Source organism: Cavia porcellus, unplaced genomic scaffold (genome assembly GCF_034190915.1).
Source record: "Cavia porcellus strain 051 isolate PalLab524CR breed Dunkin Hartley unplaced genomic scaffold, mCavPor4.1 scaffold_25, whole genome shotgun sequence".
Classification (NCBI taxonomy): Eukaryota; Metazoa; Chordata; class Mammalia; order Rodentia; family Caviidae; genus Cavia; species Cavia porcellus.
The window spans coordinates 17,601,410-17,627,229 of record NW_026947508.1 but is presented as its reverse complement, the minus strand read 5'-3'; the positions used below and the strand labels follow the sequence as shown (position 1 = coordinate 17,627,229).

Here is a 25,820-nt window from a genome sequence, read left to right as displayed (position 1 = left end):
GCTCCTGGACTCCTAGTAGGTGCAGGGGCAGAATCCACTGGAGGTGACAGCTATATGGCTCCAGGCAATATTTCCAGGGAGTGTCCATTGCCATGGGGGAGACCTGAGTCCAACCAAGCGATTTGGAATAGTACATGTTCTCAGCCATAAATCGAGAGCCCACCCCACCCCTGCCTGGCATTGATCCACCATTTATTTCTCTCCTGGCGCCATGCTCTGGTTGACCAGCCCCATTCCGTTTTATGATGAGTGATTTGTTCCAAGTTCTACTGCTAATCGCAGCTGCGCCAGGATCTGGCCACCAACCTGTGTGGCTTCAGACCCCACCTGCCTTTCTCCTGTTCCCATTAGCCTCTCGGAAATCTCTCAAATTTTATTGCCTTTTTGGTTTTGTAGTTCTGCTGACAGCTCCACCCACCAAGCCAACAGTGAAGGACGTGAGAGGACATGGAGGAAGTGTAAGCCACCTGCCACCTCGCCTGGAGAAAAATAAATATGAAAAGGAAGAAGAGTCCTGCACTCGTAGTGAGGCAGCAGGATCAGAATGAGAGTTCCTTTACCAATTAGTAAAGTTATTGATAATGACCCGCTAATAGAGGAGCCTAGTCGGAGCACCAGGCTAAAATCTGTTGATAAACTTCTTGTGGAAAAAGCCTTAGCTCTGAAGTGTCGCCTCTTTGACAGAGAGCTGCCTGATTTTTGCTTTCAGTTCCTTCCCTCTCATCCAAATCTCCCAGTCTTTTCTGAATAGAAAAATACCAGAGGGCAGGGGATGTAGTTCAGGAGCAGAGTGCTTGCCTAGCACGCATGGAGCCCTGGGTTTAGTTCCTAGCACTGCAAAAAAAACAGGGAAGAAAGCAAAAACGAAAACCAATCCGTGTTGAGGGTATGCTGGAGGCTCTAGTTTAATTCCTATCACCATAAAAAAGCAAAGAAAGAAAAATTAAAATACTGCTGCGAGCTGGATAAAGTAACACATCCTGTAATCCCAGCTCTCAAGAGGCTGAGGCAGGAAGATTGCCTCAAATTCGAGACCAGCCTGGGCTCCGCAGTGAGCCCAATACATAGTGAGACAATGTCTCAAGAAACCACCCCACCCCACCAAAGAAAAACTGCTGGGCGTGGTGGCACATGCCTGTTAATTCCAGCACTCTGGGAGTCTGAGGCAGGACAATCATAAGTTCAAACAGGCAACTTAATGACTTAGTGAGCCTCCGTCTCAAAATAAAAAATAAAAAACAGCTGGGGATGCAGTTCAGTGTGAAACACCTTGGTTCAATCCACAGTAACACCAAAGAAAAAGAAAAAGACAAAGCAGGTGCAGTGGCACACATGTGGAGGTAGTTAGTCCTGGCGACTATCGGGACTGAAGGAGGAAGATCATCTGAGCCCAGGAGTTTGAGGACAGCCTGGGCAACACAGCAAGACTGTGTTTTTTTAAAAAGAAAACAAAAGCCAGGCATGGTGGCGCAGGCTTGTAATCCCGGCACTTGAGAAGCTGAGGCAGGAGGATCTTTGCAAATTCAAGACCAGCCTGGACTACAAAGTGAGTTCAAGGCCAACCAGAACTGCATAGTAAGACCTTGTCTCAAAAAGACAAAAAAGAAAACAGATCAGCACAAATCTCCCCCCACCCTTGAGTCAGACATGCAGAACAGGCACCTGGTTTGTCTTACAGAAATCGATCTTCCCTACCCCTTCTGGGTTTTGTCCCAGACCCTCTGCTATTCCTGTTCATAAGGGTCTGCAGGGGCCCTTTGAGACTGGGTCCCTCTAGGCAGGAAGATGACCCTCTAGAGCATAAGCATTCTGAGTGAGGGTTACGGCAGTGCCCCACACGTCACTTCCTTGGAGGATCCTGAGCCTGGTCCCCCCTCGCCCCATCAAGCTTCAGGGGAAGTCTTCAGGGGAGCAGGGAGCTCCCATGATGATGGTGTCAGCTTGCTTTGTGCCCTGAGAAGAACTTTAGGCAAAGCTACAAAGTTCTGAAAAAGCCTTGTGAGCATCTTGAATGGGCTAATGAGGGTCTCAGTCTCTGATTGTCCATGGCCTCCCAGCAGCCTGAGGCCAGTCCGCCTGAACTCTGTTACCGGCTGACAGGCAGGAGCCTGTGAACTGCTGGGAGCCTGCACAAGTCATGAAGCCATTTCTCACCTGTAAAAATGGGAGCAGAATCACTGCTGTCTCCTAGGGTGACTGCAGAGGCCACTGCGTTTCCAGCTGCCTTGGCTCATCTTTGGGGTACTGATGCTCCCTGCTGGGCATCATCCCCTCTGAACCTGGTTACATCTCCTCCCTTCCATCTATTACTGCCTCCTCCCAGAGAGGAAGCCATTAACACCATGTGGGCAGAAAGCACAGTCATCTTCAGCTTTTCAGAGGGTAGTGTGGGGGCCCTGCGGAAATCTCCAGAGAGCCCCTCCCCAAAGGCCCAGCACCTACAGCTCCTGAGGCCCAAGCAGGATGGAAACCCAGGGCTTCTGCTTCTTGTGCCTGATGACCCTGGGAGAGGTCCAGAGCCATGCCTAGTGTTCAGTCCCTGCTTTCCAGGAATTTGCAGCCTGGCAGGGAGAGAGGAATGGTAGGTACAGACTCCCGCGCCAGATGGGATGGGACGCCACATCCTGCAGAGGTGCAGAGGGAAGCTGCTTAGGAACCCAGGTGCTCTGTCACCTTTAATATGGGGGAGCCCTGGGGATGATGCGAAAGTGCAGGTTCTGACTCACTGGGCCTGGGGTGAGGCTGAAGTTTTCCTTTCTAACAGGTTTCTAGGTGACACCAATGCAGCTGAGTAAGAAGAACTTAGACTTCTAGATTTTTCTTTTTTCTTTTTTTTTTTTTTATCGGTACTGGGGATCAAACTCACAACCATGCGTTTGCAAAGCAGGCGCTTATGCTGCTGAGCTAAATCCCCAGCCCCAGACATCTAGATTTTTTCACTGCATCATCTAATCCTCATCCAAGGGTTAGACAGCAAAAGCAGAACCAAACAGCAAAGACTAATCACTTAATAATGTTAATAAAAGGGTGTGTTGGCACACGCCTGTAATCCCAGCCCTTGAGAGGCTGAGACAGGTAGATCATCTCGTGAGTTCAAGGCCAGCCTGGGCCACATAGTGAGTTCATCGCCAGCCCAAACTAGACCCTGTCTCAAAAACAAAACAAAACAAAAACAAAAATAATGTTAATAAAGGTTAGTTTGGGGTGACATTTTAAAGATGACATACAGTCATGTTCTAAACATCCTTTGTGTTCGAAGTGTCATAGGGATTTGGAGCATAGGGGAGAAAAAACCAACTAACTTTCCACCCTCAATAACCAACCATACTGTTTACAAAGGAGATGAGTCAGATTAAACAGTGAGAGTCTATCTAAGTACACATCTACATTCACAGCAGGACAGGGAAAAGCGTGAAAGGGCAGGGATTGTGCTCATACTCAGGTGTCAACACTGCCCAAAGGGTCTTCCTAAGTACGCCTTGGAGCCCCTCCAATTCATGCCTCCTCTGGGCTATAGATTGGAATCAGCCTTTCAGAGCTGCAGATCTGATCATCTGCCAGGCTACTACTGGGATTTACAGGTCGGAGTTTCCGGCTGCGTGCTGGCCTCTGCCTCACCCTGCACTCTGCCTCAGCCAGGCTGCCTGGCTCTGATCTTCACGACCTGCTGTGCGCTCCTCCCTGCCGCTACCTGGCCTGGACTGCACCGGGACCTGCCTTAGCCTGATCCTCCCCGTCTCCAAGATGGGACGGGCTACACGGCTACATGGGAGTTAGCGCTGACTTCGGCCACCCGGGAAGGCTTCCGAGGGGACAGGAGATTGTGCCCTTCAGGAGGAGGAAAAGGACAAGGTTAGGTGAAGTGAAACAGAAGCAAACTGTATGGTGGGGGAGGGAAGGTCCCACAGGGAGGCTCTCCCCAGAAGACCTTGCAAACCAAAGTTTATTCGGGATCCCATGACTAAGTGAGAAGATATTTTCAGAAGGTTACAGGGATGGAAATACAGTGTGGACGTTTTAGTAATCACACTCACACTTTCAGATCACTGTTGTTAGTCCTCAGCTGTTTTTGATTATTGGTTTGTTTTTACTAAACATTAAATCCAGAGCCTTTGCACTGGGCTTATCCCCAGCCCCTTTTTAATTTTTTATTTGAAGTAGTCTTGCTAGGCTGGGCTCAAACTCCCAATCCTCCTGCCTCAGTTTTCGCAGAATGCAGGGATTACAGGCATATGTCACCACACCTGGCTGGTCTTTTTTCTTCTTCTCTCTCTCTCTCTCATTTGTTTTTTTTCCCATTTCAAGAACTGTTGGCCAGCCAAGCATGGTGGTACGCACCTGTGACCCCAGCACTCAGGAGGCTGAGGCAGGAGGATTGACACAGTTCAAGTCCAGCCTGGCCTACACAGTGAATTCAAGGCCAGCCTCTACTACATGGTGAGACCCTGTCACAAAAAACAAAAACAAAAATTTTTGGCCAAAGAATGAATTTTGTGTAAATTGCAAAACATTTAGGTGTTTAGTAGGGTACAGTTTCTTTTCTTTTTACACTGGGGTTTTAGGGTGCTGGAGTCTTCATCCAGAGGTAGTTTCTAAGTTCCTTCTGCCCCGAGCAAACAATTGGTCAAGACAAGCACAAATGGTAGCAAAGTTTTCTTAAATGTATGAAAAGAATAAAGTGGATCTGGGAGGAAAAAAAAAAAAAAGGTATGAAAAGAAATGAGGGGGCTGGGGATTTAGCTCAGCGGCATAAGCGGCTGCCTTGCAAGCAGGCGGTCGTGAGTTTGGTCCCCGGTACTGGTAAAAAGTTTTAAAAAAAAGAAATGGGCTTTGCAGGGCTGGGGATTTAGCTTAGCTACAAAAGTGCCTGCCTGGTAGGACAGAACTCCCTACAGGGTGAGGGTGCGCCAGTCATTCGAGAGGACACAGTGGCCTGACCCTCCTTTTTTTACCAGTGTCTAGTTGGATATCTCCTCCCAAGAACCGTGCTGGCCCAGTCTATGCAAGTCATCTAGACCTGAACTCAGATCCTCCCCTTCCTAAATCCCCTTGCTGTCTTTCCATGTCTGGCCATCAGTTGTTCCTTGGATCCCTCTGCGACCCTCCTTATCAGTTATTGATCCTTCTTTCCATGGCCTTCACCACCAGTATGGCCTTCCTGGTGTCTTTCTAGTTCCAGCGGGCTCCAGCTTGGCCACTCCTACCCCTGGTCCCATCTGCACTACCCTTTGTGGCTTTGAGCACCTTCACCCTGGTCATCTTCAACACCTTTCCATTAGCTCTCAAATTCAAACTCCTTGGTTTGACTTGCAAAGATCCCTTCCCTCAGCTTTGCCCTCTTTCATTTTCGAGGCGCCTGGAAGCCTTCACTTCACTGGCTGATGCAGAGGTGCTCCCCTTCTGGCCTGTCTTTGGTGCTCAGCTTCTACCCCTGCTGCCCCTGGTTCTGAGCCTGAGAAATTTGTATGCTTTTTCCTGAATATTCGCTGAACCTGCGCAGTTACAGCTGTCTATTCTGCTTCCTCCTCCCCACCCTGGTCAGACTTTCACCCTTCTTCAAGGTTTACTCAGATGCGTATCAAAGAAGTCTCTGATGCCAGGCAACACGGGGTGCCTGAGAACTTCCACAGCGCTGTGACACTCTCGCCACACACTTCTGCCTCCCAGGCTCCCACTGGATTCTGCCGGCATGATGACAATTCCTCTAATCTTTCTTTATCTGAAGGTGTCATCAAGCATCTATTAATCACTGAGCAGTATCTAGCCAGGTATCTTAGGTGCGTATATAACTTCTTCCTGCTTCCTGTTTTTCATCTGTAAAACTCATAAAACAGTGGTAATAATAACTTCAAGTTAATACAAGCTAAGCCTGATGGTGCACACCTGGAATCACAGCTACTCGGGAGGCTGACAGTGGAGAATGGCGAGTTCAAGGCCAGCCTGGACAATTTAGCGTGATCCCACCTTCCCACTCCACAATTCTCACCTCGCCACACCCCTCCCCCCCAAAAGAAAAGCACTTCACTGCTTGGTAGACATCAGCTATTGTCCTTAGTAGGAGTGGAAGGGTATACTGTATGTCACTTTGATTAACCCTCTGGCCTGTGAACTACATAATTATTAGACTCTTTTTTTTTTTTTTTTTTGTCTTTTTCATTTTTTTATCGGTACCAGGGATCAAATTCACAACCGCACACTTGGAAGGAAGGCGCTTATGCCGCTGAGCTAAATCCCCAGCCCCATATTAGACTTTTTTTGTTTTTTTCTGGTACTGGAAGTGAACCCAGAGCCTTCACACTGAGCAACATCCCCCAGCCCTTTGATTTTGAGATAGGATCTTGCTAAATTGAGATTTCCTGCCTTAGCTTTCTGAGTACTGAGATTACAGGCATAAGCCACCAAATCTGGTTTAGCACACTGTTTTTTTAAAGTTGTAAAATATACATAGCACAAACCATCTTAACCTGTGTGTGTGTGTGTGTGTGTGTGTGTGTGTGTGTAATGGATTCAGACCCAGGCCTTGTACATGTTAGGCAAGCACTGTATGCCTGTGGTACACCCCATCTCTTAACCATTTTTTTTTTTTTTTTTTTGTCTTTTTCCTTTTCATCGGTACCAGGGATCGAACTCACAACTGCTTGCTTACAAGGCAGGCGCTTATGCCGCTGAGCTAAACCTCCAGCCCCCTCTTAACCATTTTTAAGTGTACAGTTTATTGTAAAGTACATTCAAGTTACGTAGATTCACACTGTCATGCAACCAATCTCCAGGACTTTTTAAAAAATTTTACAAAACTGAATCTCTATTTGTCAGCTCTCCATTTCCCTCTCCCCCTGGAAACCACCGTTCTGTCTCTCTGAGTTTGCATTTTTATGCTCCATTTTCTGTGTGATCTGCTATTGGAGACTGAACCTTGGACCTCACACACACTAACCACATGCTGGACTCCAGTGAGCTATACCCCTGGCACTTTTCTGTCACAGGGTCTAAATTTTGTCAGACTGGCCATTTGTGATCCTCTTGCCTTAGCCAGCTTCTTTATTATTATAGGCTCTCCCTATAAGCTGAGGGTCGCCAGAGAGAGTCTGAATTTGAACGCAAGCCCCAGTCATGCTCTGAGGCAATCTGAAATACGGCCTCACCTTGCAGAGCATCTGTGATGTGTTTTAACCTCTTCCATAGGGACAGGAGCCACCAAGTGCCAAGGCCTTATGTGCTGTTCTCACGTGTAATCCTCAGAAACCCTGCTGTCAGAGTGAGGGGTGGTGTCAGATTTCCCAGCTCAGTGTCTGGTAGAGTGTAAGTTTCAATAATTGGGCCTATTTGATATCTTTAAATAAGGGAAATGAAGGGGCTAGGGATTTAGCTCAGTGGCTTAAGTGCCTGCCTGATAAGCGCCAGGTCATGAGTTTGATCCCTGGCACCAAAAAAGAAAAAAGACAAAAAAAAAAAAAGGCAGATGATACTAAGTTTTGTTTTTAATGAATTTTTTTTTTTTCTGGCCGCAATGGGGATAAAACTCAGGGCCTCATGAGCACTCTATCCCTGAGCTACATCCCCAACCCTTTTATTTTTTATTATTTTTAAATTTTTGGCACAAGGTCTTGTCAAATTGCCCAGATTGCCTCAAATGTGTGATCCTCCTGTCTCAGCCTCCCAAGTAGCTGGGATTATATGCATGAGTCACTATGCCTGGTTCCACAGAGTTTTGGAAATACATGAGGCAAACTGCCCACTCCTCTGTGCCCCGCCCTCCTGCAGAGTCCATTTGTACTTTCCCCCTGACCAGAGCCTGGACTGCAGGGACACACTTTCCTCCAGCCATAACCAGCCCCAGACAGCCTGGGACATCATGCTCTAGCCTTTCCTGTCTCTGTGCCTTTCCACATGTTCTCTTTTTTCCTTCATCCTCTTCTTTTCCCTCCTACTCCTCTCTCTTTTCAGTACTAGGTATTGAGCTGCAGTCCCAATCCTTTAAAAAAAAATTGTTTTTCAATGTTGAGATTGTCCTTCTAAGCCTCTAAATTCCCCAGGCGTGGCTCAAACTTGTGATTCTCCTACCTCAGTCCCCCAGAGGGTTGAAATTATAGGTGTGTGCCCACGTGATTGACTACAATGCTGTTTTTTGGTTTTTGTACTGGGGATCGAACTTGCAACCTTGTGCTTGCCAGGCAGGCCCTAATGCCACTCAGCAAAATCCTCCGCGACAGTGCTGTTCTTGAAGACAGGAACTTTGCTTCCTACTTTCTCCACCCCTTAGGAAAGCACAGGGGCTGCAGCGACTGTGCAAGTTAGTGTGTCCCCTTGACTCCAGCTCCTTGTGCAGTGATGAGCTTTCATCACTCTTCCTGGGAGGAGTTAAGGGAAGTCCAAGCCGCTGTAAATTTTTAATGTTCCCTGTCTTTGAAAATAAAGACATGACAAACATTGGGGTAAAAGTTTTACAGTTTTAACAATCAATACTTCTGTTACTCAAAATTTACAACACTTGTGTCCTGCTTACAAGAGAACTGTGAGATTTATTAAAGTACAATCATTTACCATGTTGCACAGGCACAGTGGGTCTGGTTGTAGGACACGGGTTTAAAGATGTCAGGGGCTGGAGGTTTAGCTCAGCGGCATAAGCGCCTGCCTTGAAAGCGGGCAGTCGTGAGTTCGATCCCCGGTACCGATAAAAAGGAAAAAGACAAAAAAAAAAAAAAAAAAGATGTCAAAGGAGGGTGTTTAATCAAATCGGAGAGTGGATCTGACACAATGTAAACCCACATTTGGAGATGATCTTAGAGGTCTAACTTGGAGATCCTGGCCAAATGGCTCACTGGTCCCTTTCCCCAGTGACAGGCTGTACTGCCTTAGCACACAGTAGGCCCTCAGTCATTGCTGAATGACAAGAACAAAGATAGTTTTCTGAGTGGTTACTGAAAACCCACATAAAGTAAATATTCCTGAGAAACCTTGAAGCCCTGAACAATGAGGCAGGAAGCCACCTCCTCCTCCAGTGACCCCAACCCTTAGAATCCAGCTGAAAGCCGCAACAGGAAGCCCTTCAGCCACTGTCCTCCCCCCCCCCCCCGCCCCACCCCAGGACTCCAAATGCAATCAGGCTTTCCATCCGCTGGAGACCTGGCTGGCTTCTCCTCCACCCTCCAGAGGGTCCAGGTGAGGAAAGAAAAAGCACTTACTCACAGAAAGGGGCAAGCAGCCAAGCTGAGCTTGAAGAGCTGTCCTGCCCGAGGCAGTCTCAAGGAATAAAGGAAACAGGAGAGGACAAAGAAGGGCTTAAAGCCCTGGAGAAGGGGGTGAGGGGAAGGAAGAAGAGAGTTTACAAAGCAATCTGCCCACTGGGCTGAGGGACTCTGGCCATGGTATCACCTTAGATCCAGTTAGAAACCTGCAATTCTGCAGACAAAGTCTGCAGATTCCCTGCCCTCACCTTGTTCCTAGAGGCTAGTTACTGATCCCTGGAGTGGGAGGCCTCAAACTTATTGGTTTCTGACAGCTGTTGGGCAGCCCCCAAGAACCTCTGCTCAACAGTCTTCCAGAGCCCACCAAATTTGTCCAACTACCAGTTCTGTTTAAATGTCCAGCAGAAACACAGTGTGAGGTTAAGATCACCCCAAGATCTTCACAGTCATTGAGCCACTGAATATGTCCACAAGCCTTTCTGACAATCTCCTTTGTCTACAAAGGCAGGATTGGTAATAACAGCTATCACCTGAGCGCTCATCCAGTGTGCAGTGTTTTAAGTCATCTCACGTAATCCTCACAGCATCCGTAGGTGTAACTATTCCCATTCTACACAAAAGGAAATGGACTTGGAAGTGAGTCAATGGCTTTCTGAAGGATACACAGCCTGGGTTCTAACCCAAGTCTGCCTGACCTTGATGTTCACTTTTCCCACTAAGGACACTGCTTCTTGGGAACTCTTTAAGGATTCTAACTTAGGCTGAGGATTTAGCTCAGTGGCATAAGTGCTTGCCTGGTAAGTGTGAAGTCATGAGTTCAATTCCTGTTTAAAAAAAGAGGGGGATTCTAACTTAAGTGGTGCCTAAATCAATCTTAAATGTGGTAAGATATACAATTCTGTAGCATCTAGCCTCATTTTGGAAGTGGGGAGGGAAGTAGGAGTGGGAGGTGCTGTATTATGCTGGTTAGGGTCCCACCAGTTCTTTTTAGACACTTGAGTAATTTAAGCATAAATAACTGGGCACTGGGGACAGGACACTCACTAATAAAAGCGTGGCCTGGAATCATGTTTGATAAAAAGAAAATCCAAGGCCTTCAGTGGGTGGATGTATCTGCAAAACAAAAGAAAAGCCCCTTTCCCAGCCTAGACAGAGAAGTCTCCTGTACAGTTAGAGACAACAGGCTTCCGGGCACGTAGCCAAGGTTCTGGGGATATTTATAACTTGAAGAGGGTGGGAGTCCCTAATAAGCTGCTATATTCTTTTTCCATCACTTCCCTCTCCAAGACTACAGCGAGCTCGACGCTCTTCCCCCACGCAGAATGCCTGCTTTGCTTAGTGCTCCACTTCCATTGTCTAATTCCCTCATCCTGGCTGGGGAAAGGGGAGGCTGCAAGTCCTTCCGTTCCGCGGAACTCCAGATGAATACAGCTTAGCTGCTGGTGGTGTTTTTTGGCCAGCTACTGTGGGATCCGCCTCTGAGGCTGTGGTTTCTCCGTGCGGTCTGAGAGTCTAAAGTCTTTGGGATCAGCCTCTGATTTTTGGGCTCTGCTTGCAAGTCTACGGATTCGAGATACACCTGTGGGTCTGAAATCTCCAGGATCTTCCAGTGATCTCTAGAATCTCTCCGACTATCAGAGGCCTCAGAGAATTATTTGTGGCTTTGGGATCAGTTTGAGGCCTCGCGGATCTTGTAGCTGGTGCTCTAGTGGATCTTCCGCAGGTCAGGAGGTAAGTCTGTTTGTCCTCAATTCGGGTTTTTTGGCTTCCAACCTTCACAAATGACTGCTCACATCCTGAGGACTCTTCCAGCTCAGTCCCTTACAGGCCCTGGGTCTGTTCCGTGCCGGAGGCTTCCTGGAACCCTTTTGGCAGACAGGCCCTTGGGGATAACAAGGACTGCCATCCGTGGGGTCTGGCTATTTCCTTACACGCTCCACCCGCACGCTGATTTACTTCAAGGTTTCTTTCCTCCGAGGGGCGCAATTCAGTCCCCCTTTCAAGGGGAACTGTCTTTAGACGTGATCTGATACCCCTACAGGGTTAACAGCAACCAAGATCGGAGACCCGGCTCTGGCTGCGGACCACACTCACGCGCAGCACGGGTGGCGCGGCGCATGCTGGGGATTGTAGTCTGCCGGTAGAATACAACTGCCGCGGAAGCTCCTGGGAGCTGTAGTCCGTGCGCAGACTGCTATAGCCGGAGGAGTGGCTGGGAGATGCAGGGCGTGGGCGGAGCCCAAAGTTGAAGCGCGGCGGCATCTCACTCCCCGGGGGAGTGGGCGGCTGCCACTTTTCCCTTTGGCCTGGGCTGTCAAATAAGAGCTAATCTCAGCAAATCTCTGCGAAGGTCATCACCTAAATTAAGTCTGACATCACGGATTATAACAGCCGACTCAAGAGACGCTTTGTAGAAATATGAGGAAAACTAGGGCTACCTCCCTTGCTTAATCCGGCTGTGGTCTCCAAGGGAAAAAAAAGCGGGAGATTCTCCGCCTTGGCTTGGAGGACGTCCTTCTTTATTCGCCCTTTTGTTCTTTTCCCTCCTCACCCTGGCCTCTGACTGGCTTTTGTACGCGGGAGTGGAACTTCAACTCCCGGCAAGCCACCGGGCAGGCGCAGGCGTGGTAGGGGTGGCCGGACACGCTGGAGGAGGCGGGCGGAGTGTTCTGCGTCTGATTGATACAGTGTTGTGCGAGTTTAGCAAGCTGATTGGCTGACGCAGCTGCCGGAAAGGACTCAGCCTCGAGATGGAAGAGCAGAGGCGTTCTGTGGGCTGGGTTGAGAGCCTCCTCCCTGAGACAGCGTCGGGCTGACCCCCGGCCCTGGAGGGATCCAGCTTGGGAGCTGTCCTAGTCGATTCTGGCATTATCTCCTTTGCATGGTGCGGAGACCCAGAGGACCCGTCACATTTGGGGTCGGGGAATCAGCTGGGAGAGTGACCTGGCCCCACTGCAGGGCCCTCCCCGCCCGTCTTGCGGCCAGAACTCCTGCCCTGGGGAGTGGGCAGGGCCTGTTTCCCGTTCCTCACGCCCTGCTTTTCGACTCCTTCAGCGCTGCCTGCTAGCTGCTTTTCCTGCTGTGCCAGGAGCGAACTCTTGTGTCAGAGATGGCAGCCACCCTGCTCATGGCTGGGTCTCAGGTAAGCCGGGGGTGGCTTCTCGGACCTCGCCTCTGCTTATTCATCTCGTCCTGCGTTTCTCTATTGTGCATACCCCTGTGGGAAATTCCCCGGGATTAGTAATTGGCTTGCTTCGGTCTTCTGCCTCCAAGGCCCTAATGCCAGGCCAATATAGCCACAAGCAAGCATATGTTGAACACCTGCTGCATGCCTTTAAATGCTGAGGAGATAAAAGACAAGACAGGCGCTGCCCACCTGCTCACGATCTGTAAGGAGAAAGACTCCTGGTTAACCGTGATACCACGCGTTAAGTGCGCTATTTGCCGTAGCAACGAAGTGCTGTGATGTGGGGATCAAGAAATGGGAGTGATTAATTCTCTCTGGGGCATCCTAGGAGAGAGTGAGAGGAGCAGAGGGGTGGGGTCGCTGAAGAACACTTCGCGACCGTAGTAGAACCATAAAGCCTGAGAAAAGTAGCCCGAGAAAAGACAAACACTGTACGGATAGGTATGGAGTGATATAAATGTTAGATGTGTTGAGAAACAAGACTAGGATAGAGTATGAGCTTCCTAGTGGGGCAGGGTTAGCTAGTCATGGACCCAGAACAAAGCAAGCAGTCAGGTTTGCTGTTTTTGGTTTTTACATGTGCTCTTTTTCTTATTTCTTTTTTGGACTCTGCAGATGAGACTTAAAGCCTTTGCCTCCTCAACATTTCTAACCATGTCTGTAATTTCAAGAAGAAAGACTGGTACTAACCACCTAGCTACCGAGTAGTGAGGAAGCATTGTGTGATTTCAGGCACCTGTGACATTTGAAGATATGGCCATGTACCTCACCCGGGAAGAATGGAGACCTCTGGATCCCACACAGAGGGACCTTTACCGAGACGTTATGCAGGAGAATTATGGAAATGTTGTCTCATTAGGTAAGTAAGGATTCTACCTTTCTACACACACACACACACACACACACACACACCGCTTTTGAAACTGTGTCAAATGTTTTAGACTTTCAACACAGCCTAGTTGTTAGATTTTTAAAACACTTAATTGGGTACTGGCTTGAGTTCAATGCTCAGGCAAATCTTTGACTGTGAAAACATCTAGGTCATATGGTCTGAAAAGAAAAAAATGTTTCTGTGCATTTTAGAAACATTCAGATTTCTTGTGCCCTGAGTCATCTGCCATTCTCCAGCCTGTTGGTACAGATCACTGACCAAACTGGTCTGACATAATGGTGTTTGCCAGGATCTAAATGCCCCTGTAAATAACGCTTTCACTCTGGGGCACTAGAGAATGAGGGGGTCTGCCTTAGGTTCACAGGAGGACAGTAGTCATCCTCTTGTGTTTGTTTTGGCTGACCCTTTCTCTGAGGAGGTTCTTGTCTAGAGATGTTTCAAAGTTTGTCATTGATGGCAAGCATATCAAATGTTCCAGGAGAATCCTGAAATAGTGATATCATGAATTCTATTAGAGAGGCTGATATGCAAATTATCTTCTTTCCTAGCTGTCCTTTGGTCTGGGTGGTACTGGAATAAACAATTTACTCTTTTTTTTTTTTTTAAATCAGTACCGGGGATTGAACTCACAGCTGCCTACTTAGGTGCTTATGCCACTGAGCTAAATCCCCAGCCTCAACAATATACTCTTAAGATGACTCCCTTTATCTCCTGTTAGGACTTGACAAGAGTTAGTGTGTACAGCTATCTGTCATTCATTAGGACTAACCCATTTTCTGAAATCTTTATTCCCACAACTTTTCTCAGTACAAAAAAAGCAATTCAGGCTGGGGATTTAGCTCAGTGACATAAGTGCCAGCCTGGCAAGCATGAGGTCATGAGTTTGATCCCCAGTACCACCAAAAAAAAAAAAAGCAATTTGAAGGGTTTTCTTCTTAACTTGATCTCTCTCTGATGTCTCATGTTGCTTGATTTCTTTCTTTAAAAAAACAATCATAAAGCTGGGCATTAGGCCTGGGGATTTAGCTCAGTGGCATAAGCATCTGCCTAGCAAGCATGAGGTCATGAGTTCAACCCCCAGTACCCCCTCCCCCCCAAAAAAAAAAGCTGGGCATAGTAGTATATGCCTGCAATCCCAGCACTAATGGAGGTCAAGTCAGGACGATTACTATAAATTGGAATCTTGCCAGGGCAACTTAGGCTCTGTCTCAAACGAAAAATAATACTTTAAAAAGGTGGGCTCGTGATTTAGCTTAACAGCATATGTGCCTGCCTGGCAAGCGCAAGGTCATGAGTTCGATTCCTGGTACCAAAAAATAAAAATTAAGCTAAAGATAAAAAGGGAGCTACAGATGTAAGTCAGTGGTAGAGTGCACTTGTGTTTGATACCTAATACCACAAAAACAAACAAACATAAACAGGTGTGCTGTGCATGCCATTAATCCCAGTACTCAGGAGGGAGAGGCAGTAGGGTTCAATTAGAAGCTGGGCTAAGCTTCATTGTCTCAAAATTTAAAAGGGAGAGGGGAGGGAAAGAAACCATAATAATGTTTTCTTCCCAGGTCTATTGTAATCTATAACCCCAGTTTGTTACTCAATCCAATAAAAAAACAAGAAATGAGAATTTTTACTTTTTTGGTATAAATTTGAATTTCTCTGATCTAGCCAAAGGAGCATTTGTTAGAAGAATGAAGTACCAAAAACTGGTTTCTTGCCCATGTAATTTTGGTAGATAAATAATATTTACAAGGGTTCATTACCTTAGGACTTAGTACTTTTAATGTATTATCAGGCATTGTGGAATTTTCTTATACTGGGAATTGAACTCAGGTAACCTTACACTTGCCAGGCACGTGCTATGCCACCAAACTATATCCCTGGTCCCACTGTGGATTACTAATAAGAGGATATCATTTGTACACTTATCAAGGTAATTTATTTATGGCCCTTTCTCCCACTATATCTTAAAATTTTTTTAAAGTGTATAAAAAGACACTCAATTCGGAAAATGGAGTGTCTGGTAGAAAGTTGTAGATGTGATTCTATATTTGATTTTCATTTGGAAATTATGCAATAGTCAGTGTGAGAATAATCTGAGGCAGGGATAGGGTATCACTTAGTGGGACAGGGCCTGCCTAGCATATGTGAGATTTGAGTTTAATCCTTAAAACCACAAGCACACATACACACAGAAGATGTTCTGAAACAATATCCTTTTTGTCTTCTGCAACCTATGTTCACTGGAAAATAGCAAGTGACATCCAGCAGTCGCTGTTTTCCCCAGGAGTCTCTTTTTCTGTCAACTAAAATCTGAAACAGATAGCTAAAAATTTGTTCTTGTGCATATCAACATATTAGGTTCTTAGTAAATATTATATAATGGTAATAATGAAGGCTTGACAGGTTGAACAAAGTATATGTACAAACATAAAATATCTTAGGCACTTAGCTTTTAGGAGTTTTAGAGTTGCTCATATTGAATGTTCAAAACATCAGGAATAAAAAAAAAAAACATCAGGAATATATACTTTTTAAAAGTTTGTTCTATTTTTTTTTCCTTTTTAGCTTTTTATTTTATTTTTTTTTTTTTAACAAAATCTCACTATATAAATCAGGCTGAGGGCTGGGGATTTAGCTCAGTAGCTTAAGCACTTACCTGGTAAGTGCAAGCTATGAGTTCAATCCCTGAAAACAAAAAAACAAAAGACCAATAATTCAGGCTGGCCTTGAATTTGAAATCCTTCTGCCTTAGCCCCCTGAATGCTGAGATTACAGGCCTATACAATATTTTTAAAGTGCCATTAACTATAGTAATACAAAGCATGAATATTTTTCAGACAGACCTTGGTCTGAGACCTGTCTCTAGCATTTATTTACTGCTATGACCTGGGCAAGTCATTTCACTTGTCGAGGGTATGGATTTTTAATTTATAAAATAAAGGTTATCATAATGCCTGACTCTCAGGATGGCTGCAACTGTGAATGAAATAATTCATGTAAAGAGCTTAATACATGACTAGGTATGCAACTGAGTGGTAGAGTGTTTGACTACATATGTAAAACTGTGGGTTCAATCGAAGCACCAAAATGAAACAGGATGAAAACCTCAGTGTAGGGGCTGGGGATTTAGCTCAGCGGCATAAGCGCCTGCCTTGCAAGCAGGCAGTCATGAGTTCAATCCCTGGTACCGATAAAAAGGAAAAAGACAAAAAAAAAAAAAAGAAAACCTCAGTGTAGTGCCTGGCACATGCTAGGTAATTTATCTGTATATTCACCAGTATTGTTATTATTTACCCTTTTTATAGATTTCGAAATCAGGAGTGAGAATGAAGTGAATTCAAAGCAAGAGATTAGTGAAGATGTAAAATTTGGGACCACATCTGAAACACCTAGTGGGAATGTTGAAGAAAATCCTGACAGTGAAGAGACCTTTGAAAGTGGAGACCAGTCAGAAAGACAGTGGGGAGATCTGACTGCAGAAGAGTGGGTAAGCTATCCTCTCCAACAAGTTACTGATCTTCTCGTCCACAAAGAAGCCCACACGGGCATTCGATATCACATATGCTCTCACTGTGGGAAGGCCTTCAGTCAGATCTCAGACCTCAACAGACACCAGAAAACCCATACGGGAGATAGACCCTATAAATGCTATGAATGTGGAAAGGGCTTCAGTCGTAGCTCTCACCTCATTCAGCACCAGAGAACACACACCGGGGAGAGGCCATATGACTGCAACGAGTGTGGGAAAAGTTTTGGAAGAAGCTCCCACCTCATCCAGCACCAGACAATCCACACTGGCGAGAAGCCCCACAAATGTAATGAGTGTGGGAAAAGTTTCTGCCGGCTCTCTCACCTAATTCAGCACCAACGGACCCACAGTGGAGAGAAACCATATGAGTGTGATGAGTGTGGGAAAAGCTTCAGCCGGAGCTCTCACCTAGCTCAGCACCAGCGAACACACACAGGTGAGAAGCCTTATGAGTGTAATGAATGTGGCCGAGGCTTCAGTGAGAGGTCTGATCTTATCAAACACTACCGAGTGCATACAGGTGAGAGACCCTACAAGTGTGATGAGTGTGGGAAGAATTTCAGTCAGAACTCTGACCTCGTGCGGCACCGCAGAGCCCATACGGGAGAAAAGCCTTACCACTGTAACGAGTGTGGGGAGAACTTCAGCCGCATCTCACACTTGGTTCAGCATCAGAGGACCCACACTGGAGAGAAGCCATATGAATGCAATGCTTGTGGGAAAAGCTTCAGCCGAAGCTCTCATCTCATCACACACCAGAAAATTCACACTGGGGAGAAGCCCTACGAGTGTAACGAGTGTTGGCGAAGCTTTGGCGAAAGGTCAGATCTAATTAAGCACCAGAGAACCCACACAGGAGAGAAACCCTATGAGTGTGTGCAGTGTGGAAAAGGGTTTACCCAGAGCTCCAACCTCATCACACACCAAAGGGTCCACACAGGAGAGAAGCCTTATGAATGTACCGAGTGCGAGAAGAGTTTCAGCCGGAGCTCAGCCCTCATTAAACATAAGAGAGTTCACACTGACTAAGGCTTGTAATTATGGTGACTAAGAAATGATTCACTTGAAGGTACAATTTTATTTGATATCAGTGAGCTTCCTTATAACAGGACTTCTTTTACCCTGCTGACCTAGTTGTGAGTCACAATTTCAAACATCAAAGAAGACAATCCTTTTGAAATTCTGACCCACTTCCTCCAAAATAATAATTTTTGTTCACCCAATATCAATGGATTACTTTATCGAATCAGCCCACAAGTAGTTGGAAATCTGAAGATCAGGGGACAAATGCTGGTGCGTGCTCAGGCATTGACATGGAGTAAATCTTTAAAAGTTATTTCTCCCAGCCTTGGCCCCAGAAGCTCCGCTAGGAGAACTGCAATAGGAAGAGGCAACCAGACTTTGCCTGATTTGTCACACTTAGTCACACACCATAGTATTGGGCACACACACTTCCACTACAAAAAGCTTTTTCCTTGAGTTAGTTACTCACACATTTGTGTCTTTGTATCTTCCTGAGAGCAGGATTCTGCATGATGAAGGCAATGATCCTAACTTTTCTGCTTCTCGTTATTTCTACTAAACTTGTTTAAAATTTGCATCTTTGTGAAAGCTAACTGAAGATACAGTGTGGAAGGAAAAATGAGACACATGTTTGAGGACCAAGGACCCTTGATGGTAGTGACTTTAGCAAGAGATGCCCATTGCTGTTACTGTCATTAATCAGGTTTATGAAACTGAAGGGAACATTGTAGGGAAAATATCTGCAAGACAAGATAGGACCATACTTGATACTGGAGTGAAAGGAGCAAGTGGAATTGACACCTTTGGGGAAGAAAAGACAGTCCTTTCCCAAAGGACCTGGGTCACTTTGGTGTTTGTTCCACTCTAATCTTTAAGATTTATTCTCCCTATACTGCTAACTAGGATTTGATAGAGCCACATCGCAGTTTTTAATCTTAGCTTGTGTAAGGGCATGTATATGTACAGTGAAATGTGTATTCTTTTGGTTTTTTTAATAGCAGAAAATGAATTCACAAAGCATAAGCATGTTCTTGGATGATATGGATCATGTGAACTAACCGACATAACTCCGTTATGAGAAATGTCTCTTTTTTCCATTTGTTACGGGGAAAAAATGTAAACACTAGTGCTTGAGTGTGTGCTGTGTTATAAGGTGTTGTCTTTGTATAGACTAAGTACTTGTTTGTATGCATCCATCAACTGTGAATGATAATGACTGGACAAATAGGTTGATCATCCTATTCGCAGACTGAATTGTGTTTTACGACAATGAATTCATTGGCATGATCAATGGGAATTGATAAACCCAGGTAGGAAGGTATTTCCATCCTTCCAGCCTACAGATATAAGTGGTTGAAATAACTGACCCAGTCTCAGCCTCATAATGTCAGTTCTCATTTCGATTTGAGTAGGAATTAATATATATTTCAAACGTGTTTATTCCAGCCTGAAGGGATGGGAAGGAATGGGTGGGTGCTGAGGAGCTGAGACTGAAGTAAGGAATCGATTTTCTTTTGAAAGTGTCCCGAATATAATCTACTGTGCTTTATTGTGAATATTGTAATATTTTAAAACTGTCATTTTTTCCATAGCTCTTTGGAATCTGGTGGTGAAGAAGCCAGTGGTATCTCTTCAGTAGTATAGCATAGTGAGTTATTATAACCCACACCTGGGTGAGACTGTCTCACCTGCAAATGACACAACCTCAAAAGAAACAAAACAACAAAAAAAAACCACTCCAGGGAGGTTTCCTCGTAGTGCCCTCCTATTTAAATACACGCTTGGGGCTGGGAGCATCCTTTGTATTCTATACAAAATCTAGCTGACCGTGGGTATTCATATGTGAGTTACCGGGTGGCGTATATGTTCTTGGTAACTAAACTCAAATTCCTCTTCTGTGTCAGTGGTGCTGACAGTTTCCATGAATTGCAACATTTTCCTAATGCTTCTCTGAGCCACTACAAGCGTCAGTTTGGGAGAGGCAACGGAAGTCATGCCTGTGACCTGAATGTGCTTCACCCCCTTTTCTTCTGCTGCTTTTTGTCCCATCCCAATCTTTTTGGCTTCTTAGAGGTGAGGGGGAAGAGACTTCTGAGTCCCCCACCCCCATCTTTCCATGCATGTACCCTCCAGCTGGGAAAAAGGCTACACCTGCTCTGTCTTCTCTTTCTGCCGATTGCTGCCCCTTTGGTATGCTGAACCTCGTGTGGAAGTCCCGCAGCAGAGGTTCTTGCTGATGGTTTTTGCATGCCTTCTGCTCCCAAGTCCTTGGTTGCTTCTGCACATACCCCAAGCAGTCTGTGCCTGTTTCCTGTGGTTGTGGAGAGCGGATGAACACGTGAGTCTATACAGCAGTTTTCCCTATGGTATTGGTCACAGTTATCCTAGTGTCTAACTATATCTGTATTATTCTAACAATATTCTCTGATTAAAAGTATTATTTTAAAATCAGCTGAATTCTTTTAGTAGTCCAGCACCAATTACATGAAGGCTTCTCATCAGATTCTTTACTTTTGGGCTCAAAAGTCTTTACACTGATTTTTACGCAGATGTACAGATACTGTACATGGCCTTGTGGGAATTTGGGAGGCACTGTGTCTTGAGCCTTTGGAGGTTGCCATATCCTGAGAAGATGCAAAAATATGAACAGTTTTCCATGAAGGTTATGTGGCAAAAGCAACATGGAAACTTTTGGTATGAGTGACTCATTAACTTTGGAGGAAACAGAAAAACATCCAAAAAGAAAAGAGAGAAGGCCCTGTTGGCTCTTTTGGGGGTGGGGATGGTACTAGAAATTGAACTTGTGCTAAGCAAGTGCTGTACCACTAAGGTGCACCCCGACACTTTATCCCTTACTTTGAAACTGCATCTTGCTGGGTTGCTCAGGCTGATCTCAAACTTCGCATCCTCCTGCCTGTCTTCCCAAGTAACTGGGATTGCAGGTGTGTACCACTATGTCCCCTCTACCCCATTGCTTTGAGGAGCTATTTTGTGGTATGCATTAAGAGTATTAAAATAGGAGGATTTAGCTCAGGGGCATAAGCACCTGCCTTGCAAGCAGGCAGTTGTGAGTTCAATCCCTGTACCGATAAAAAGGAAAAAGACAAAAAAAAAAAGAGTATTAAAATAATTTTTTACTGATCTATGATTGAGTTCCCAGAAGGAAAGTATCTCTGATTATATATTACTAAAATGTGGCTGTAACTTTTGAGATTACCTACAAGTAATTTTCTCTTATGATTTGATTTTTTTTTTTTTTTTTTTTTTTTTTGTATCAGGGATCAAACTCATGACCTTGCATTTGCCAGGCAGGTACTTGTACCACTGAGCTAAATCCCCAGCCCCTTTCTTTTCTATTTGGGTTTGAACCCAAATGCTGTACCACTGAGCTATACCTCCAGCCCAGAAATCTTTTTTTTTTTTTTTTAAATCAGTACTGGGGATCCAACTCATGATCACGCTCTTGCAAGGCAGGTTCTTATACCGCTGAGCTATATCCCCAGCCCTATTTTTTATTTTTTAAATGGACATTCGGCTTAGGTAAAGAATGGAAGAGCTTTAATCTTTATATTGGGGAAAAATACAAATATGAAAGAAAACTTAACCCTGTAGCCAAATCTTGGAAAAAAAAGAGATTTTTACAAAAATAATTTTAGAGGTCGGGGATTTAGCTCAGCGGCATAAGCGCCTGCCTTGCAAGCAGGCAGTAGTGAGTTCGATCCCCGGTACCAATAAAAAGGAAAAAGACAAATAATAATAATTTTAAAACTGATCCCACTGGGTGCCATGCTGCAGACCTGTACCTCCAGCTACTTAGGAGGTTGAGCTGGAGGATTGCCCCAACTGAACAGTCTGGTCTGCCTGGGCAGCGCAGTGGGGCCTCTTCTCTTAAAAAGGCTGGGATTGTAGCTCAACAATTCAGTGTTTACTTAGCCTTGAGTTCAATCTCCATCATCAAAAACAAACCCCTCTTTTTCTCCTTTCTGTGCCTTCAGCACTTTATTATTGCTGGGAAAGAAAGTTAAAGGAAAATGCTAATTCATCCAAAGTAGTTTAGGGGACTCCCCTCGAGGGTATTTGGTATGTTAATATTTCACCATTGTTATTATTATCAAATTTCCTTCTGAGTAAACTGTCCTCTGGGAGAATAGCAAAGGTTAGGGCAGTATTTCCAGGCCATTAGGCCCCCTCAGAGGACACTAAAGTGATAACTTGTTAAGTGGCTCCTTAGTATTTTAAAAGTTAGAATGGCTACAAAAGGATTTTCACTCCCTGATGGAAAGTGGATTCTTAAGAAGCATTTATTAGACACCTAACTCTGCACCAGAGTAGCAGGCTTCGGGCTGCTTACCTGTGTATAGGAGGCTTAAAGATGAGAAACACTACTGAGCTGAGGGTGGTGGCACATGCCTGTAACTCCAGCTCTTGGGAGGCTGAGGCAAGAGGATCTCAAATTGGAGGCTAGCCTGGGCCACCCAGAGAGGCCCTGTCTCCAAACAAACTGTTGACATCCTAAGAGAACCATGATGGTATGGGCCTGTAATCTCCGCACTCTGTAAATTTGAGACAAGAGGATTAAAAGTTCAAACCCAGCCTGGGGCAATTTAGCAAAACCCTGTCTCAAAAAATAAGAAAAGACCAGGAAAAGAAAAAAAAATTGAAAGAAAAATAATCCTCTAATGAAATAAAAGTTTTGAGGGAAATCATATTGTTTTTCTAAATGCTTTTTTTTTAAAGTTTAATCGTTTTCAGTTTATCCAAAGATGATGGTGTTGCTTTTTTTCTCCTGGCAGAAGAAATTCAGATGGCAGCGAAGTCACTTTCCATTTTAGCAACCCTTGTAGGTGCCTTCTGAATGGGTTCCAGGTGGGGATTATTGAGGCATCTCCAACTCCAACCCCACACTCAACTTGCTCCTTTCACCCACCACTCACACCTGCTTTTCCTGTTTTCCTACCTCAGTCATTGCTTAGTTACCCAAGACAGACTTGCACATCATGCTTAACACCTGTTCCTTTAGCCACCTCCTCAAATCAGTAATGAATATCAATCGTGTCATTAGTTCTGTGGTCCTATGCATACCATTTCCTAAACATTTCAAAATCTCTTATCTCTTGATTTGGGCAATTAAGTTTTCCTGTTTCTTGGATTCCCCATCCATAAATAAGAAATTATATCTTTCTCATCTAGATGCAAAGATTGAAATAACAGCTCAATATTAGCAATTATTTAGATAGTGACTGGAGCATATTTTGCTTACTGAAATGACCTCCTACTGGAGGTCATTTTAATCCCCTTCAGTCTCCTCTGGTTGTAGCTCTGAAAATCCAAGGCAAATCCCTTTATGCTACTCTTCTATGAAAAACCCTCCCTATTCCCTAAATTCCATGACCAGTGCCAGCGTTGGGATTGTAGCACTGTGGGGAAAGCACTTGCTTAGTATACGTGAGACTCTGGTTCAATCACAAAAATAAATAATCAAGTAGATTTTAACAACAAATTCACACTTTCCATTGCACACAGCAGACAGTGGGTGTGGAACTTGTGAGGAGGTCACCCTGAGCCAGCTCCCCATCTCCAGTTCGCCCCACTTTCCAGGTATTTACAACACTCCAGCGCCTTCCTCCTCCCCTCTCCTGGCCAGCTCCTCTTCACCCCTCAGATCTTCAACCTGAGTTGTTTCCCCAAATCCAACCTGGTGCTATAAGACTAGATCAGATATCCCTTTTGTGTTTTTCGTCATCTTTAATCCCAATCAAAGTACTTTATCCTTGTTTTGTAATTGATTTAGTTTTTTGTCTCCTCCATTAAACTTTGGCATTTATTTATTATTTCTTTGAGACAGGCTCTCTCTTTGTAATTCATGCTGGTTTTGAACTCACTATGTAGCCCAGATTGACCTTGAACTCATGGCAATCTGTCTGCCTCAGCCTCCTGAGTGTTGGGATTACAGGTGTGCATCACCATGCTCAGCTAAATTTTGATATCTTTGTAGTCACCATGTCTTGCTCACCATTGTACCCCTAATGAATGTTTGGTCTGTAGCAGACAGACAAAAATATTTCTTAAATTGGGCCTGAGATTTAGCTCAGCGGCATAAGTGCCTGCTTCCCAAGCGTGAGGTCGTGAGTTCAATCCCCAGTACTGAAAAAAAAAATTTTTTTTTCTTGAATAGATATGAGGAGAATATTATACACTTCATTTTCTTTCAGTGAAGCTGGGGATGTTATTTCTGACTGATAGTCACACCAACCTACTCATTAAAAACTGATAGAATAAATAAATACCGATAGAAATTTTCCCATGGGTGCATCTGGTAGAGACTTATGTAAGAGGAAGAAGATGCATGCAGAGCTGATATGACCCATCTAAAATCCCCCCCGCCCCGCCGCCACCCAGGTAAAGCTAAGGTGAAGGCACACTGATCTCTGACTACTCCTGTACTTAATGATCCATCATTGTCGTCTTTAGACCCCTGTCTAGGAATAGGGTCTACCTATGGCAACTTGGCACCAATTGGAGGAGCTTGTGCAGGACTGTTTGCTTTCGTTTGGCCTTTGGCCAGTCTTTGAATTCTCTAAGGTAAGTATATAAATCAATGACTGTCAATATTTGGGAAGGCCCAGATTGCACTGGCTGGCTTGCTGGTGCTGTCTCTCCCTTCCTCCCTCCCTCTTCAGTGCTGGGGATGGAAACATCAGTGAAGTCCAGAAAGCCTGCTGCTTTCCTCCCTTGCCTAGATTGAAGTTTCATGCCCCAACAGCTACAAATGTGGAGGTTCAGAAAAGGAAACCTTGGGTAAAACCCTATCAGAATACTGGGCATCATCAAAATGTAGAATTTTGGTTCTTTGGAAGATACTTTTAAAAGAAGAAAAAGATAGCGAGGGATGGTGGTATACACCTATAATCCTAGCATTCTGGGAGGCTTGGGCAGGAAGAGCAGAAGTTTGATTCCAGGCTGGGCAATTTAGTGAGACTGTCTGAAAAACTGAAAGGTTGGGGGCTGGGGATTTAGCTCAGCGGCATAAGCACCTGCCTTGCAAGCAGGCAGTCGGGAGTTCGATCCCCAGTACAAAACTGAAAGGTTGGAAGGGTGGGGTGGAGATGTAACTAAGTGCAAAGGCCTTAGGTTCCATGTACACGTTTGCAGTGCATAATGACTGCATTCATCATGGGGAGCTGGTACGTATCTGTGGCATATCTTAATTCTGTTTTCATCCCCTTCCACTCCCTTCCAAAATGCGGGTTTCTCAGGTGAGTTGTTGGATAGATGAATATACTATTTGTGGAACCAAAATACACACAGAAGAGTGTGGGATGGTGCAAGGCTCTGAGTTAATTAAGGTATTTAGCAAAAGTTTGTGGAGTACCAAATTATATGCTTGGCATAAGGCTGAATGAGACAAAGATTCTGCCTTTGGCTAGCTTATATTCTGACAGGGCAATAAAAACATATGTATATGTCAAGGTGGACACTAGGACAATGAAGAAATGAAATAAAAATGAGTGAGGCTGCTTTTAGGGTGCCATCAAAAGATACTGTCTGACCTAGGGCGCACTTCAGTGGGAGAGCATTTGCCCAGCTTGCATAAGGCCCCAGAGCACCCCCACCTCCACATGAGGTGCCATTGGAGCAGTGTCCAGAGTGGTCTGGCAGTGAAATATTAGTACTGCATTTTCTGAGAAGCAAATTGCAAGGTGCTGAGGCAGCAGATAGGACAAGGAGGAGCAGCCAGTGATTGGTGTGGCTGGAGCTCAATGAGGAAGGTTTCAGTGGCAGAAGATAAAATCATCTGTAAAGGCCAATTGTTAGTTTGAGAAACCTCTTACATGGTATCATGTACCCAGAGGCATTTTAAAATACAAATCCAGAACTCAGGACCAAAAGTGGAGCTTTAGATCCAGAAATGTGTGAAAATGCAAGCAGTCGGAGAGCCTTACAAGGGAGTGAGATGACCCTGATTGAATGAGAAAACCTGTGGAAGAATGGAATCCTACAGAT

General features: G+C 45.1%; 2 protein-coding genes across 9 annotated transcripts in view; both read left to right on the top strand.

Moving 5' to 3' along the window:
- Tcea3 (transcription elongation factor A3) overlaps window positions 1–658 on the top strand; it is a 43,406-nt gene extending 42,748 nt beyond the window's left edge. For all 3 annotated transcript variants that reach the window (XM_063235743.1, XM_063235742.1, XM_063235741.1), the window contains one exon: window positions 397–658. In XM_063235743.1, the coding sequence (XP_063091813.1) occupies window positions 397–405 (9 nt within the window). In that variant the 3' untranslated portion in view covers window positions 406–658. The remainder of the gene's footprint in view (window positions 1–396) is intronic.
- Window positions 659–5,759: 5,101 nt separating this feature from the next.
- On the top strand, window positions 5,760–20,267 carry Znf436 (zinc finger protein 436). 6 transcript variants are annotated; one of them, XM_005004304.4, is made up of 5 exons: window positions 5,760–5,777; window positions 10,473–10,916; window positions 12,240–12,327; window positions 13,105–13,231; window positions 16,570–20,267. In XM_005004304.4, exons 3-5 carry the CDS (start codon window positions 12,295–12,297, stop codon window positions 17,820–17,822), a joined length of 1,413 nt encoding a protein of 470 aa, XP_005004361.2. In that variant the 5' UTR covers window positions 5,760–5,777; window positions 10,473–10,916; window positions 12,240–12,294; the 3' UTR covers window positions 17,823–20,267. The 6 variants fall into 6 exon arrangements, with proteins under 6 accessions (XP_005004361.2, XP_063091807.1, XP_023421471.2 ...); XM_063235737.1 differs by lacking the exon at window positions 5,760–5,777 and having other exon boundaries at window positions 10,441–10,916; XM_063235740.1 differs by lacking the exon at window positions 5,760–5,777 and having other exon boundaries at window positions 10,448–10,916; window positions 12,988–13,231.
- Window positions 20,268–25,820: the final 5,553 nt, after the last annotated feature.